Source organism: Sycon ciliatum, chromosome 5, assembly GCF_964019385.1.
Source record: "Sycon ciliatum chromosome 5, ocSycCili1.1, whole genome shotgun sequence".
NCBI classification, from domain to species: domain Eukaryota; kingdom Metazoa; phylum Porifera; class Calcarea; order Leucosolenida; family Sycettidae; genus Sycon; species Sycon ciliatum.
This window is the reverse complement of record NC_088647.1, coordinates 12,148,274-12,163,273: the sequence shown is the minus strand read 5'-3', so window position 1 is coordinate 12,163,273 and position 15,000 is coordinate 12,148,274. Positions and strand designations below refer to the sequence as shown.

Genomic DNA, 15,000 nt, shown 5'->3' with positions numbered 1-15,000 from the left:
CAAAGGCACACAGCTACTCCAAGTAGCTCTACAGGTGGGTGCAACACTAGCGATGCCCAACACTAGCGATGCCCAACACTCGCGATGCACAACACTAGCGATGCCCAACATTAGCGATGCCCAACACTCGCGATGCACAACACTAGCAATGCACACCACTAGCGATGCACAACACTAGCGATGCACAACATTAGCGATGCACAACACTAGCGATGCCCAACACTAGCGATGCCCAACACTAGCGATGCCCAACACTAGCGATGCCCAACACTAGCGATGCCCAACACTCGCGATGCACAACACTAGCGATGCACAACACTAGCGATGCACACCACTAGCGATGCACACCACTAGCGATGCACAACACTAGCGATGCACAACACTAGCGATGTCCAACACTAGCGATGCCCAACACTAGCGATGCCCAACACTAGCGATGCCCAACACTAGCGATGCCCAACACTAGCGATGCCCAACACTAGCGATGCCCAACACTAGCGATGCCCAACACTAGCGATGCCCAACACTAGCGATGCCCAACACCAGCGATGCCCAACACCAGCGATGCCCAACACCAGCGATGCCCAACACCAGCGATGCCCAACACTAGCGATGCACAACACTAGTGATGCACAACACCAGCGATGCACAACACCAGCGATGCCCAGCACTAGCGATGCACAACGCTAGCAGTGCACAACACTAGCGATGCCCAACACTATCCTGTTGTACCAAGAGTACATAAACCAGAGTGTGCAACTGTGCATATCAGATCTGAAACAGCGCAGTTCGTGCACTACGTCACCCTGATGAGGTCAGCCAAGCCGCGACTTGCGTACAGCTGAAATTTTCATGTTCCATAGCCCGGAAATCAGCCAAGTTTGCTTGATTTAGACGTCCAGTTTGGACTGTTTCAGGATTTCGGTGTTTTGTGTGACTGTGTGCGCTGCGTACATCCACCGACAAGTAAAGTCACCAGGCTATCCGTATCAAAAAACCGAAATCAGGACAAACTCAGTGACCTGCACCACCGCGACTGGTTACGCAACTTTTCATCGTACCTGTGGCTTACCATGCCGTCAGAAATGACATACTGCACGAATTACGCTTTCACAGGAACCATCCCGAGTTGCACACTTTGGTTTATGTACTCTTGGTTGTACCTGGGTGGTCAAATTTGGGACAATCATCTCCTGTCCAATGAGCAGATGCAGTGGCAAGTAGCACTCATCTTTATTCCCCCTCCCCCCCCCCCCCCCTCTGTACTTACAGATGGGCAGCCCTTTGACATGGCTTAAAAATGTACATGTAGTTACACAAATAGCGCCTAGTACGAATACCCTGCGGAATCCTCCACCCACCCATAAACACACACACACACACATGCACACACAAACACACCCACACACACGCACGCACGCACGCACGCACACACACACATGCACGCACGCACACACACACACACACACGCACGCAGGCACACACACACACACGTACACACACACACACACACACATGCATGCATGCTGAATGCCTTGAGTGGATCGTTACACGTTATGTAATCATCTCGTGTGATTTGCTGACTACGTACAACAAGTTCTCTTAGACAGTGAACTTGACCAGAATGCATGCCTGCCATTCTCATTCCCTGTGCCGGCTTGTCTCAACGTATACAGGTGATGTCCGATGCTACAAAGGTGCCGTTCACTTTTGAATGTGAATTCGCCAGCCTGGCAAAAATTGTTGACCAGTCACTGATCAGCCGACTTGCAAGTATAGTCTACAACGACTACTTGATGGCGATAAGTGCAATGTAAGTGATACGTTAGTCTACAATGACTATTTGATGGCGATAAGTGCAATGTAAGTGATAAGTAGTCACTGTCAACAGTGACAAGTATTTTCAGTCTGCTGCTGCTGGCTGTTGCTGTTGATACTGCTGTTGCAGTTGTGTGTTTGGTGACATTCAACGGGTAGTGGTTCCCAGTAACTGAGCTTACTGCTACTTTTGTCTCTCTTGCTCTGTCTCTTTTGTCTCTCTTGCTCTGTCTGTTATTATTGACAAGCTGGTCATTGAACTTGAGTACACAAGGGTGGTCATTCCTGGTTGTGGCTTGGACTCAGTCCGACCTGCCCCTGGAATAGTCCGACCTTCCCCTGGACTTAGTCCGACCTTCCCCTGGATTTATTCCGAACTGACCCTGGACTTAGTCCGAACTGACCCTGGACTTAGTCTGACCTGCCCCTGGACTTAGTCTGACCTGCCCCTGGACTTAGTCTGACCTGCCCCTGGACTTAGTCTGACCTGCCCCTGGACTTAGTCTGACCTGCCCCTGGACTTAGTCTGACCTGCCCCTGGACTTAGTCCGACCTGCCCCTGGACTTAGTCCGACCTGCCCCTGGACTTAGTTTGACCTGCCCCTGGCCCGGACTTAGTCTGACCTGACCCTGGACTTAGTCCGACCTGCCCCTGGACTTAGTCTGACCTGCCCCTGGCCCGGACTTAGTCTGACCTGCTGACCCTGAACCGGTGCTAGGCTAAGGTTTCCAAGTGCCATATTCTCCACTGTGTTAGGCCCACTGGGGTCTAAGCCGCACCCCTCCCCCCCCCCCTCTTTTTAACATTCCACTGCAACCAATATCAGACCAAATCAATATATTAGGTACCAGTGCATGCCTGATGTTACCGGTGGTTCAAAAGTTGATAAGCACGACTGATGCTCTGGCAAAGGCATCCTAGTATGCCCTTCACACAGAACTGACAACACGTGGAAGTGTCCCACTTGTGCTATGATGGGTAGCAGTGCATGAAAAGCTGTTGCATGATAACTTACAACCAGTATGCAGTGAGCACTGCATTGCAGTGGTCGATTCACACTCAGCATTTGCAGTCTAAGCTGCAGGGACATTTTTTGAGGGTTTTTTCAGCATTTTAAGGTGCGGCCAACACTCCAGAAAATACAATACAGCTTGGTGAACATCGACTACAGGTCTACCCTTGTTTGTAGATAACCAAAGGGGGGGGGGGGGGAGGGCATATTTTTTTGTCTTATAACGAGTATCATCTACTATCCGGATGTGAATGTACATGTACATGTTTCAGGCGTCAGGAGATTTTGATCGTTGTCTACTAATGATGTTTTGTCTTGTGATGACCGATGTCATACTAACAAGGGTAGACCTGTACTAGCAAGAGTACATGAAAACAAGAGTGTGCAGCTCGGATGGGTTGCTGTCACGGCGGAATTCCGTGATTACATCATTTTAGTGATGTAGTGCGTACAAGCAGGATTCAAGCAGGTCTGCACAACTGCAGCTCAGTTGTACGCACTACGCCATTTCCCGCCTCAAATCTGCGCCAAATATGATGTAATCACGGAATTCCGCCGTGACAGACACCCATAGTAGAAAATGCCCCAAGCTGCACACTCTGGTTTTCATGTACTCTTGGTACTAGTATGTGTGGAGACTAGACATAGGGAATGTGTAACATGTAGTTCTATAGCTGTGTGCCATGCAAACTTTACTGGTGTACCTTTCTGACAGTATGGCTGTATACTGCTTTCTGCTCCGTTCCTGCTCTCTCTTGCCTATGGCATACTGTAGAATTGTGGACTACTGCGAAGACAGGAGTTGTCGTGACGATCTTGTGCGGAATGTACACAGTCGCCGTATTGTGCTGATTGTGGATGATGAGGAGCAGCTTGTCAAGAACTGGGCTTACCTTGTACCTTTAGCTTCACACAAAGGTTAGCTTCCTGGCATTGCTTGGTGCTCTCTTTCTAATACTGAGCCGGTGTTATGTGTATGCAAAGTCGGAATGTGACTTTGCATTTGTCATTCTAAAGTATAGGAAAGAAAAGGACCAAGGAACTACAAGTTATGCTATAACCGTCCACTAACACCACCAGTTACTTGACGATCAGCTTATTGCAATAACATTGCACAACTATGACCAACGGTATCCGCGTTCTACAACTAACTGCCAGTCAGCTCTAACACGTCTTGGATGCGATTCCCACATAATTTTTTTTGATAGTTCGAACCTCGAACCGGACATGTCCGGTTAATTAGAAGTCCCACGGATTCCACTTACATAGAAAATGTGTGGGATTTGTGCTGATAATTCGAAGTTAGCAAAGTGTAATTCGAAGTTCACTGTACACTGTACTGATCAGTTCAGTTTGCATGAGCAGGCTGTGCTGGTCAGTTCAGTATCCATGAAATCTGTGTCTAAGGTCCATAGTGCAACTCTGCATGACCATGAGAGCATTTTGACATACATATTGTGTTGTGGGTTCATGTTTGGATAATTAGAATGTCCGGATATTTAGAAGTTTTTTCCTGGCATTTTGAGGTTCGAATTATCAGGATTCCACCTGTAATAGTAATAACATGGGAGAGGCATGAGCTGATTGTCAAGTAACTGGTGGTGTTAGTGGACATAATGACATATCTTGTTACTGTACGAACAGCCTCTTTTACGGGCAATGTCATATCTTGTAATTCCTTGGTCCTTTTCTTTCCCCTATATTAATCCCTGGCTCTCCATCCGGGTCAATAATTCAAGTGTATATTGAAGCCAATAAAATATTCTGGGGCAGAGGGGATACCCACTTGTATTCCATGTCTGTTTGCAACACAATTTCTCTGCAGTCTTATCGCTCTCCCTTATAGGATGTACAGCATCAGACCCGTAGCTTAACCGCACACAGCCGTTTTCCACAAAAAAGATCCGGATAGGCGAGGGAACCGGATAATCGAACACACATACTGTATGTATGCATGACATATGCTGTAAATCGGTAACCAACGATTTTCTTCCGGATGGCGACGGATCTGGATAAAAGAGGACCGGATAAGCGAGGTCTGACTGTATAGTGTAGATACTGCTGGTAGCCATTTGCCTCTCTTATAGCATAATACTGTACTGCTGGTAGCCATTTCCCTCTCTTATAGCATATATAATTTACATACTGTACTGCTGGTAGCCCTTTCCAAAGTCTCATACTTCACTACAGTTGACTTCACTACAGTTGACATTGTAGAGATAAGCCACACTGGTACTGCGGCGATGTTTTCTTGTGACTGATGTGATGTATTGTGTGTGTGTGTGTGTGTGTGTGTGTGTGTGTGTGTGCGTGTGCGTGTGCGTGTGCGTACGTGTGTGTACACGTGTGTGTGGGGACGTGTGTGTACACGTGTGTGTGGGGACGTGTGTGTACGAATGTGTGTGTGTGTGCGTATGTGTGTGTGTGCGTATGTATGAGTGTGTGTTTGTGTATGTATGCGTTCATGTGAACGTTTGTCCATGCATGCATATTGATTTTCATGTGTAGATAGCGTATCACTTGAACAATGCAATGGAGGCCGAGGAGACCAGTCACCGGAGACTGAGAGTAGTGATGAAGGTGGACAAGTTGTCTGCAGAGATGGTGTACTCTACCTATTGGTACCACTGCAAATATTTAGCAAGGAGCAGTTCAACCCATCACTTGATGTGTTTGAGGCACGTCGACCCAAGGATGAATGTTCTCGATTGAACAACTATGTGTCAAGCTATGCGACGTAAGTGTCTTGTCGCGATTGCTGAAAAGGATGTCCACCCACTGTATGAAGTAGCCATGAAGGGTGACTGCTCGCAAAGTGTTGCAAGCAACCAACCTACTTATGATTATCGCCCCTAAGCCGCTACCACTGACTCCTACACCTGCTGTATGTTGGGTTATAGGGGTTATAGGGGTTATAGGGGTTATAGGGGTTATAGGGGTTATAGGGGTTATAGGGGTATGTTGGGTTATAGGGGAACTTATCATGGTACTTTTGGAGTAGTACATACACAGAGAAGACGACCACACATTCACATGGCTGACTTCAAGTTCTTTAACTTACTCGGTAAAGTATTATGCCCACCGCTCTTCAGATTTGGCTAGGTTCGAGTCACTTGAAACAAAGTGGCATGTACATTCTCACGGGGTGCATAGACTCCCGAATTCTTGACGTTGGTACGTCCAACTCTTTCATTTTATTGTTGGAAATTGGTGAGTTGGCATGTGCACATAAAGTGAGATGGCGATGTGATAGTGCAAGTATACTGGCTGTGATCATGCCGCTCTGCTCTGCTGACTGCAACGTATCTAGTCACGCGTATTCACTGAACAACGGCAATTCACAAAGCATTTCATGTACTGAACTTCAGTTGCACCGCACCGTATTGACCTATTGTGGGCGGCGCAGAATAGTCTTCTCTGAACTTGTATTTTCTGTTTCCTGCTTGTCCTTTGTCTGATGCTACAGATCTAAGAAGCTACCTGCTGCAGTTTGCCATGACATCATGGATGCATCTGCACGCCTTGAGAAGTCCTTGGAAACGCTCTCCAGGAAACTTGAGTTTGATATCTTGCTGGAGTGCAACTTTGAGTCACTGTACGCAAGCATTACATCTACATCACCAGAGTCCACTGAGTCCAGTGTTGCTAGTGGTGAAAGTCTACCTCCAGTTGCCACTACTGTCTACTGTCATTATGTTGCTGTACTGTGCAAAAGGTAAGTTTGGATCTCGAAGTCTTATCTCTATCAATTCTCGTCATGAGTCCTGTGTCTCTACCCGACGTTGTACTGGATCCTGCGTCTACATAGTGTACTGAGCACCCGAGTCCCTCCAAAGCTAGTGTAATGAGTCTCGAGTCTCATCTCTACATGCTTGACTGGGTAGCCTGTAGGTCTGTAGGTCTGTATGTCTGTAGTTCTGTATGGAAATATGAAGAGCATGGTTGTTGTAAAACACAGTACAGTCCTGTACATGTACACGTGTATCCATTTTCTTACGCTTTGGGGAAACTAAGGAAGGACGGCCACATCTTTTTGCATTTAACTTCGGATGTCAAGGATTGCTTTGAACCCGGCTGTTTCTCCGAGTTTTGAGGTCAAGAACTGTTGTGGACATGACAGGTTTGACCCGTAGATTCCTCCATTTTACGAAGAAAATTGATTCCAAGAAAACTTTGGTCTGTATCAGATAAAATTCCTACATGCATTGTGTGTTTGTGTGCATTTGTGCGCGTGCACTGCGTTTGTGCAACTCCCTAGACTAGTCAAGTATGTTGAAGAAGTGACAGAGCGATCATCATTGCTACAGAGACAGATCTACAACCAGAAGATCAGCTTCCAGCTAGTCACCCGCTCTATTATGCAGAACCTGCTGAAATGTCCGCAGCAATTTCCCTTGGGTGGTCGTCAGCCAAGTGCTGGTTCCAATGCTATTGGTGCTGCTGAGGGACTGCTTGGCACATTCACATTCCTACATCGTGGAGTTCTGCGTGTCGTCTGCTTGCCCGAAGCCTTCGGTCAGGGTAGGTTTGACATAAAGATTTCCAATCTACCGTCAGTGCCTGACAACGTCCAGGTACGCTGTGTGGTGGGCCCCCGGATTTCTCTCAGTGCAGAATAGAAAATGGCTGAACCAGCAGCATCGTGCATCCTGTGGATTGCACATTACAACTGCTAGAGAACCACCAACACACACACACCACTGTGACACCACCACACCTTGATAATAAAACATTTAGCTGGTATATTTATACAGTTTTTGTACGGAGATTGAGTATACAGTTTTTGTCCACTGATAATAGCTGTTGCATGGAACTAGTGATTGCCGGGTTTGTTGAGTGTACACAGCAACAAGAGAGCAAGCTAATTGATCAGCTCCTATCTATATACATTATCTATAGCTTGACAGAAGATAATATCAATATTCCGCATACAGTACACCCCACATATTACTTACTTACAAGTACACTACTCTCCTTGACTGCTACCAATATTTCTGCAAATATAATCACATCACTTGTATTGCTACCAGCAATGCAAAGACTACTCATCGCATATTACTATCATTTATCAGATATGCCACGTACATCATTCTAACAATAACATGACAAGCTCGGAATTGATGGTCACGATAAGCGACCAATAATGTTGGTGGGGAGGGAGGAGGGGCAGAAAATACTCATTTTTCCAGTCAGGATTACAATGGTGATGCATGGCAAGTTGCATGAAGAAAATTATGAGGGTAGTTCGTGTACTTAAAAAAATTTCAAGGAAAATTGCAAAAAACTGTATTCTAAAACATTGCCATCCCGCAATAAATCACAGCATAAATTGTGATCAATTCTAGAGTGCCGACAAGGTGTGAAGGGACTAGGTCCTGCCCGATGACGAGTCCGGAGGTGGTAAAACATTGCTATGGTTGATGTGAGAGCGAGGATGAAGCCAACTGGTAACCTGTGTTTGGTGGCTGTAGAATACACAGTAATGGGCAGCAGCAGAAAAAGGAGGGACAACAATAGCAGGAGTGAAGAAAGAGGCGAAGAAAACACTGCATACTCCGCCACACTTGGTTTTGACTGTCCAGGTTTCACATTAAACTGTCCATATACCGAGTCTGTCCATACACAATGTCTGTCCATACACAATGTCTGGCAATACACAATGTCTGGCCATACCCTGACTGCACTGTCTGCAAATGCCAACATGATTCTGTTCGATAGCAGATCTTGCATGGAAGGGGATTCGTCTCGCATACCCTTTCTAGAAAGCAGTGCAGTGACTGGACAATGGCCAAATGTCGAAAGTACTGTCACTCAAAATCTATCCTATTCCCGCAAAGGGTTAAAACCCTTCTTTGTCCTTTATCCGATCGTTGCGAATGATGGCTCATGGGAAGGTGAGAGAGTAAGCTTTCCAGTGGTCGTATGTCGTTTGATATAGTGCGACGCGGAATCCCCGAGTATCGAAGAACGAAACGCGGACACGCTTGAAATTGTTTCGAAAATTTGTGCACAGAGCACTTCGAAGTGCATCACCGTGCTTCAAAAGGGGACTTTCCCTGCACGGTGCATGCGAAGTAGAGACCAAATGAATCGATTGAGCTTCATGTATCTGCAGGACTTTGAACCATCGTTCTACATTGAGTAAAACTTGAGAAACGATGAAATTTGTGGAGGTGGGTACAGCATCTCGCTCATGTGTAATAGGGCAGCTCTGAACAGGTTTGAAGGCAATTCTGTTCCTCCTGCTGGGTGTTTAGTTGCGATATTCAGAGAGAGAGGAGATCTGTAGCTGTCGAGAGTATGCGGATTTACCAGGGCGCAAAAGGTTAATTCGTTCCCCTTGGCCCGCCTCTGCGTAGAACTCCTGCAATAGTGATGAAAGTTGTTCAACATCTAGTCGGTCCAGTATCATAATTATTTAAACGTGATGCCATAGCGACAGTTCAATCCGGATGGCTACTCAGCCGCATGTATATCAAGCTATCACTATGGGAGAGGAACACATTACTTGGGACCTTACTTCATGTAGTAGCGTTGTCCATCCGGTGTATAGGCTTCCTCCCAGCCAAATGGAAGTGCTAGATAGTGTGGGCAAGCAGTCAACATAAAAGAGATTATGTTCTTCATACAACCAGAGTGCATTGTGCCTGGTCGCTTGGGCTCACTGAGGAGCTCGGCTTCTATCACAGTCACCCTTCAATGCATCCATGTGTGTGCAGTGCACTAGACAATCAGCCACTACACCTACTACAGTGCTAGTGTAAGACCCATGTCTTAACTACTGGCCTGCATCGGATGCCTGCAGCACAGTATTCTTGGTGGTGTATACTGTTACAACATGTATCACAGGCGCGTGCGCCGGTACCCTTCAAAGGGGGGGGGGGGGGGGGTTGCGACGCCTCCGGGAAAATTTTCAAAAAATGAAGCAAAATCCTGCATTTTGAGCGAAAAAAAAAGGGGGTTCCGGGCACCCAGGAACCCATACGGGGCACGCGCCTGTGATAGTAGCATGCAGTCACATTGATAACTAGTGAAGGATGGCCACACATGCTCTAAGACTGGATCATGGAGTTCATCCTGGGGTGTGTGTGTGGGTGGGTGGGCGGTGGAATTAGGTCTCGCAGTTCCAGTGTTTTAAAGGGTGATATAGTATGTACACCGGGACAGGCAGGGAACTCACGCTCATCCTCCAGTAGTATGCGTACAGCACTGACAGTCTTCTTGGCCTCTTCAGAAAGTGATGCATAGAGTTGCTGATTGTGCTGTGAAGAGTGTTTGGCCAGGTAAGCAGGTGGCTGCTTGGATTTGCCAGGACTGTTCCTGTTATTCACAACAGAACTTCCTTTGAACGGGATCAGGGATCTAAACCAGAGTAGAAGAGAAACACACGAGAAAACACATGTAGGATGTGTCCGATGTGTATCAGACACATGCACCAAAAGGGCCCGGTACACTGACTTGACTGTATTCCCACTCACCTCAAGTATTAGCAATAGCAATGTAAATACAGGAACTACCTTTCAAGGACAGTGAAGAAGTATATGGGACGGAAATTGGAAGAGAAGATGCCATTTCGCAGCACTGGCCCAAAACCAATGCACACACAAACAGACCACCCGTGATGCAAACCAAAACCAATGCACACACAAACAGACCACCCGTGATGCAAACCAAGACCAAAGCACAAACAAACAGACCACCCGTGATGCAAACCACATGGAATTTCGTACTATGCCTCGTGCGATCACGTCTAAAATTTGTGGACTCCTTCATTAGCCCCTGAGCAACAGTTTAGGGTCAAGTTTTAGGTCAATGTTAGAACAGAGGCCATGCAGCATGTCTGTGTATGATGGTCCCACCGGTAGGTCCTACCGGTGGGACCGAGGTCTATGCAAGCTATCATTAAATCTTTACCGGCTTTTTTTGGTGGTGTCGATTGTTGGTTCATTTTCGGCAGCTGAAAGTGTCTCATGAACTCTCTGCAGCAACATCAGATCAGAAACATGAACAATTCCGATTTGAGATGCTGCAGTTAGACTTGTGAACGACAAAGATCAATGTCAACTAATGCACATCGTCATTGTGGGGCACGGAACAAGATCAGGGTCAAGCAAAGTACGTGATCAGGGTCGGGAAAAGCACAAGATCAGGGCCGAGCAAGGCACAAGATCAGGGTCGAGCACGGCACAAGATCAGGGTCGAGCACGGCACAAGATCAGGGTCGAGCACGGTACAAGATCAGGGTCGGGAAAGGCACAATATCAGGGTTGGGCAAGGCACAAGATCAGGGTCGGGCAAGGCACAAGATCAGGGTCGAGCAAGGCACAAGATCAAGGTCGAGCAAGGCACAAAATCAGGGTCGAGCAAGGCACAAGATCAGGGTCGAGCAAGGCACAAGATCAGGTCCAGCACAACACAAGATCAGGGTCCAGCCCAACACAAGATCAGGGTCGACCACGGCACAAGATCAGGGTCGAGCACGGCACAAGATCAGGGTCGAGTACGGCACAAGATCAGGGTCGAGCAAGGCACAAGATCAAAGTCGAACACGGCACAAGATCAGGGCCGAATACGGCACAACATCAGAGTCGAGCACAGCACAAGATCAGGGCCGGGCAAGGAACAAGATCAGGGTCGAGCATGTCACAAGATCAGGCTCGAGCACGGCACAAGATCAGGGTCGAGCACGGCACAAGATCAGGGTCGAGAAAAACACAAGATAAGGGTCGAGCACAGCACAAGATCAGGGTCGAGCACAGCACAAGATCAGGATTGAGCACAGCACAAGACCAGGGTCGAGCAAGGCACAAGATCAGGGTCAAGTACGGCACAGAATCAGGCTCGAGCACGGTACAAGATAAGGGTCGAGCACGGCACAAGATCAGGGTCGAGCACGGCACAAGATCAGGGTCGAGTACGGCACAAGATCAGGGTCGAGCACGGCACAAGATCAGGGTCGAGCACGGCACAAGATCAGGGTCGAGCACGGCACAAGATCAGGGTCGAGCACGGCACAAGATCAGGGTCGAGCACGGTACAAGATCAGGGTCGACCACGGTACAAGATCAGGGTCGAGCACGGCACAAGATCAGGGTCGAGCTCGGCACAAGATCAGGATCGAGCACGGCACAAGATCAGGGTCGAGTACGGCACAAGATCAGGGTCGAGCACGGCACGAGATCAGGGTCGAGCAAGGCACAAGATCAGGATCGAGTACGGCACAGAATTAGGCTCGAGCACGGTACAAGATCAGGGTACAACACGGCACAAGATCAGGGTCGAGCACGGCACAAGACCAGGGTCGAGTACGGCACAAGATCAGGGTCGAGCACGGCACAAGATCAGGGTTGAGCACGAACAAGATCAGGGTCCAGCACAACACAAAATCCGGGTCGAGCATGGCACAAGATCAGGGTTGAACACGGCACAAAATCAGTGCCAAGCAAGGCACAAGATCAGGGTCGAGCAAGGCACAAGATCAGGGTCGAGCAAAGTACGTGATCAGGGTCGGGAAAAGCACAAGATCAGGGCCGAGCAAGGCACAAGATCAGGGTCGAGCACGGTACAAGATCAGGGTCATGCAAGGCACAAGATCAGGGTCGAAAACGGCACAAGATCAGGGTCGAGCATGGCACAAGATCAGGGTCGAGCACGGCACAAGATCAGGATCGAGCTCGGCACAAGATCAGGATCGAGCACAGCAAAAGACAGGGTCGAGCACAGCACAAGATCAGGGTCGAGGATGGCACAAGATCAGGGTCGAGCACGGCACAGGATCAGGGTCGAACACGGCACAAGATCAGGGTCGAGCATGGCACAAGATCAGGGTCGAGCACAACAAAAGATCAGGGTCGAGCATGCCGCAACATCACGGTCGAGCAAGGCACAACATCAGGGTCGAGCAAGGCACAAGATCAGCATACGGTCAAGGTCGAGCAAGGCACAAGATCAGGGTCGGGCAAGGCACAAGATCAGGGTCGAGCGCGGCACAAGATCAGGGTCAAGCACGGCACAAGGTCAGGGTCAAGCACGGCACAAGATCAGGGTCGAGAACAGCACAAGATAAGGGTCGAGCACGGCACAAGATTGGAGTCGAACACGGCACAAGACAAGGATCGAACACGGCACAACATCAGGATCGAGCACGGCACAACATCAGGGTCGAGCACGGCACAAGATCAGGGTCGGGCACGGCACAAGATCAGGGTCGGGCACGGCACAAGATCAGGGTCGAGCACGGCACAAGATCAAGGTCGGGCAAGGCAGAAGATCGGAGTCGAGCACGGCAGAAGATCGGGGTCGAGCACGGCAGAAGATCGGGGTCGAGCACGGCACAAGATCGGGGTCGAGCACGGCACAAGATCGGGGTCGAGCACGGCACAAGATCGGGGTCGAGCACGGCACAAGATCGGGGTCGAGCAAGGCACAAGATCAGGGTCGAGCAAGGCACAAGATCAGGGTCGAGCAAGGCACAAGATCAGGGTCGAGCAAGGCACAAGATCAGGGTCGAGCAAGGCACAAGATCAGGGTCGGGCACGGTACAAGATCAGGGTCGAGCCCGGCACAAGATCAGGGTCGAACACGGCACAAGATCAGGGTCGAGCACGGCACAAGATCAGGGTCGTGCAAGGCACAAGCTCAGGGTCGAGCACGGCACAAGATCAGGGTCGAGCACGGCACAAGATCAGGGTCGAGCACGGCACAAGATCAGGGTCGAGCACGGCACAAGATCAGGGTCGAGCACGGCACAAGATCAGGGTCGAGCACGGCACAAGATCAGGGTCGAGCACGGCACAAGATCAGGGTCGAGCACGGCACAAGATCATGGTCGAGCACGGCACAAGATCATGGTCGAGCACGGCACAAGATCAGGGTCCAGCACGGCACAAGATCAGGGTCCAGCACGGCACAAGATCAGGGTCCAGCACGGCACAAGATCAGGGTCCAGCACGGCACAAGATCAGGGTCCAGCACGGCACAAGATCAGGGTCCAGCACGCCACAAGATCAGGGTCGAGCACGGCACAAGATCAGGGTCGAGCATGGTACAAGATTAGGGTCGAGCACGGCATAAGATCAGGGTCGAGCACGGCACAAGATCAGGGTCGAGCATGGCACAAGATCAGGGTCGAGCATGGCACAAGATCAGGGTCGGGCAAGGCACAAGATCAGGATCGGGCAAGGCACAAGATCAGGGTCGAGCAAAGTACGTGATCAGGGTCGGGAAAAGCACAAGATCAGGGCCGAGCAAGGCACAAGATCAGGGTCGAGCACGGCACAAGATCAGGGTCGAGCACGGCACAAGATCAGGGTCGAGCACGGCACAAGATCAGGGTCGAGCACGGTACAAGATCAGGGTCGGGAAGGCACAATATCAGGGTCGGGAAAGGCACAATATCAGGGTCGGGCAAGGCACAAGATCAGGGTCGAGCAAGGCACAAGATCAAGGTCGAGCAAGGCACAAAATCAGGGTCGAGCAAGGCACAAGATCAGGGTTGAGCAAGGCACAAGATCAGGTCCAGCACAACACAAGATCAGGGTCCAGCCCAACACAAGATCAGGGTCGACCACGGCACAAGATCAGGGTCGAGCACGGCACAAGATCAGGGTCGAGCATGGCACAAGATCATTGTCGAGCAATGCACAAGATCAGGGTCCAGCATGGTACAAGATCAGGGTTGAGCACGGCACAAGATCATGGTCGAGCACGGCACAAGATCAGGGTCGAGCACGGCACAAGATCAAGGTCGAGCACTGCACAAGATAGGGGACCGGCACATGAACTGAATGATTTTGACCCAAGGTACACAACCATAATTATTCATAGTATTCATGATCCTGGCAATGCAACTTTTAAGACTACCTACCTCTGCAAATCCAAGCAATCTCTGCACCGCTTCATCACGAGTGTGGGACCCTTGTTCCATCTTCCTTAGTTGGCAATCGAGTATGACCACTCTCTTCTGTAGCTCCTCAGTTGCTCCCTGCCATTAAAAAAAAGAGAAACAGCGTAATCAGTTTCTCTGTATACCGTAATATGTTATATGTTACATTGTTGATACAGTCACATGTTTGTTTAGAACGAAACTAAACCACAGTAGGGGGAGGAGGGGGAGGAGGGGGGGGGGAGGGGGATGGCAGAGGTCACAGTGCATTGGGAAGAAAGAAAG

General features: G+C 49.3%; 2 protein-coding genes across 2 annotated transcripts in view; one reads left to right on the top strand and one right to left on the bottom strand.

Annotated features, from left to right (window-relative positions):
* The window catches only part of LOC135817620 (uncharacterized), a 20,002-nt gene extending 12,284 nt beyond the window's left edge, over window positions 1-7,718 (top strand). The window contains exons 8-13 of the mRNA XM_065330844.1: window positions 1-34; window positions 1,677-1,813; window positions 3,607-3,749; window positions 5,340-5,568; window positions 6,298-6,546; window positions 7,090-7,718. The exon at window positions 1-34 is cut by the window's left edge and continues 164 nt beyond it. Of these exons, the coding sequence (XP_065186916.1) occupies window positions 1-34; window positions 1,677-1,813; window positions 3,607-3,749; window positions 5,340-5,568; window positions 6,298-6,546; window positions 7,090-7,450 (1,153 nt within the window). The 3' untranslated portion in view covers window positions 7,451-7,718. The remainder of the gene's footprint in view (window positions 35-1,676; window positions 1,814-3,606; window positions 3,750-5,339; window positions 5,569-6,297; window positions 6,547-7,089) is intronic.
* A 158-nt stretch (window positions 7,719-7,876) lies between these two features.
* Window positions 7,877-15,000, bottom strand: part of LOC135817619 (protein scribble homolog) — a 31,912-nt gene continuing 24,788 nt past the window's right edge. Inside the window, exons 19-23 of the mRNA XM_065330843.1 lie at window positions 14,698-14,814; window positions 10,746-10,810; window positions 10,012-10,193; window positions 9,352-9,409; window positions 7,877-8,296 (exon numbers count right to left, since the gene is read on the bottom strand). Coding sequence (XP_065186915.1) covers window positions 8,200-8,296; window positions 9,352-9,409; window positions 10,012-10,193; window positions 10,746-10,810; window positions 14,698-14,814 — 519 coding nt within the window. The 3' untranslated portion in view covers window positions 7,877-8,199. The remainder of the gene's footprint in view (window positions 8,297-9,351; window positions 9,410-10,011; window positions 10,194-10,745; window positions 10,811-14,697; window positions 14,815-15,000) is intronic.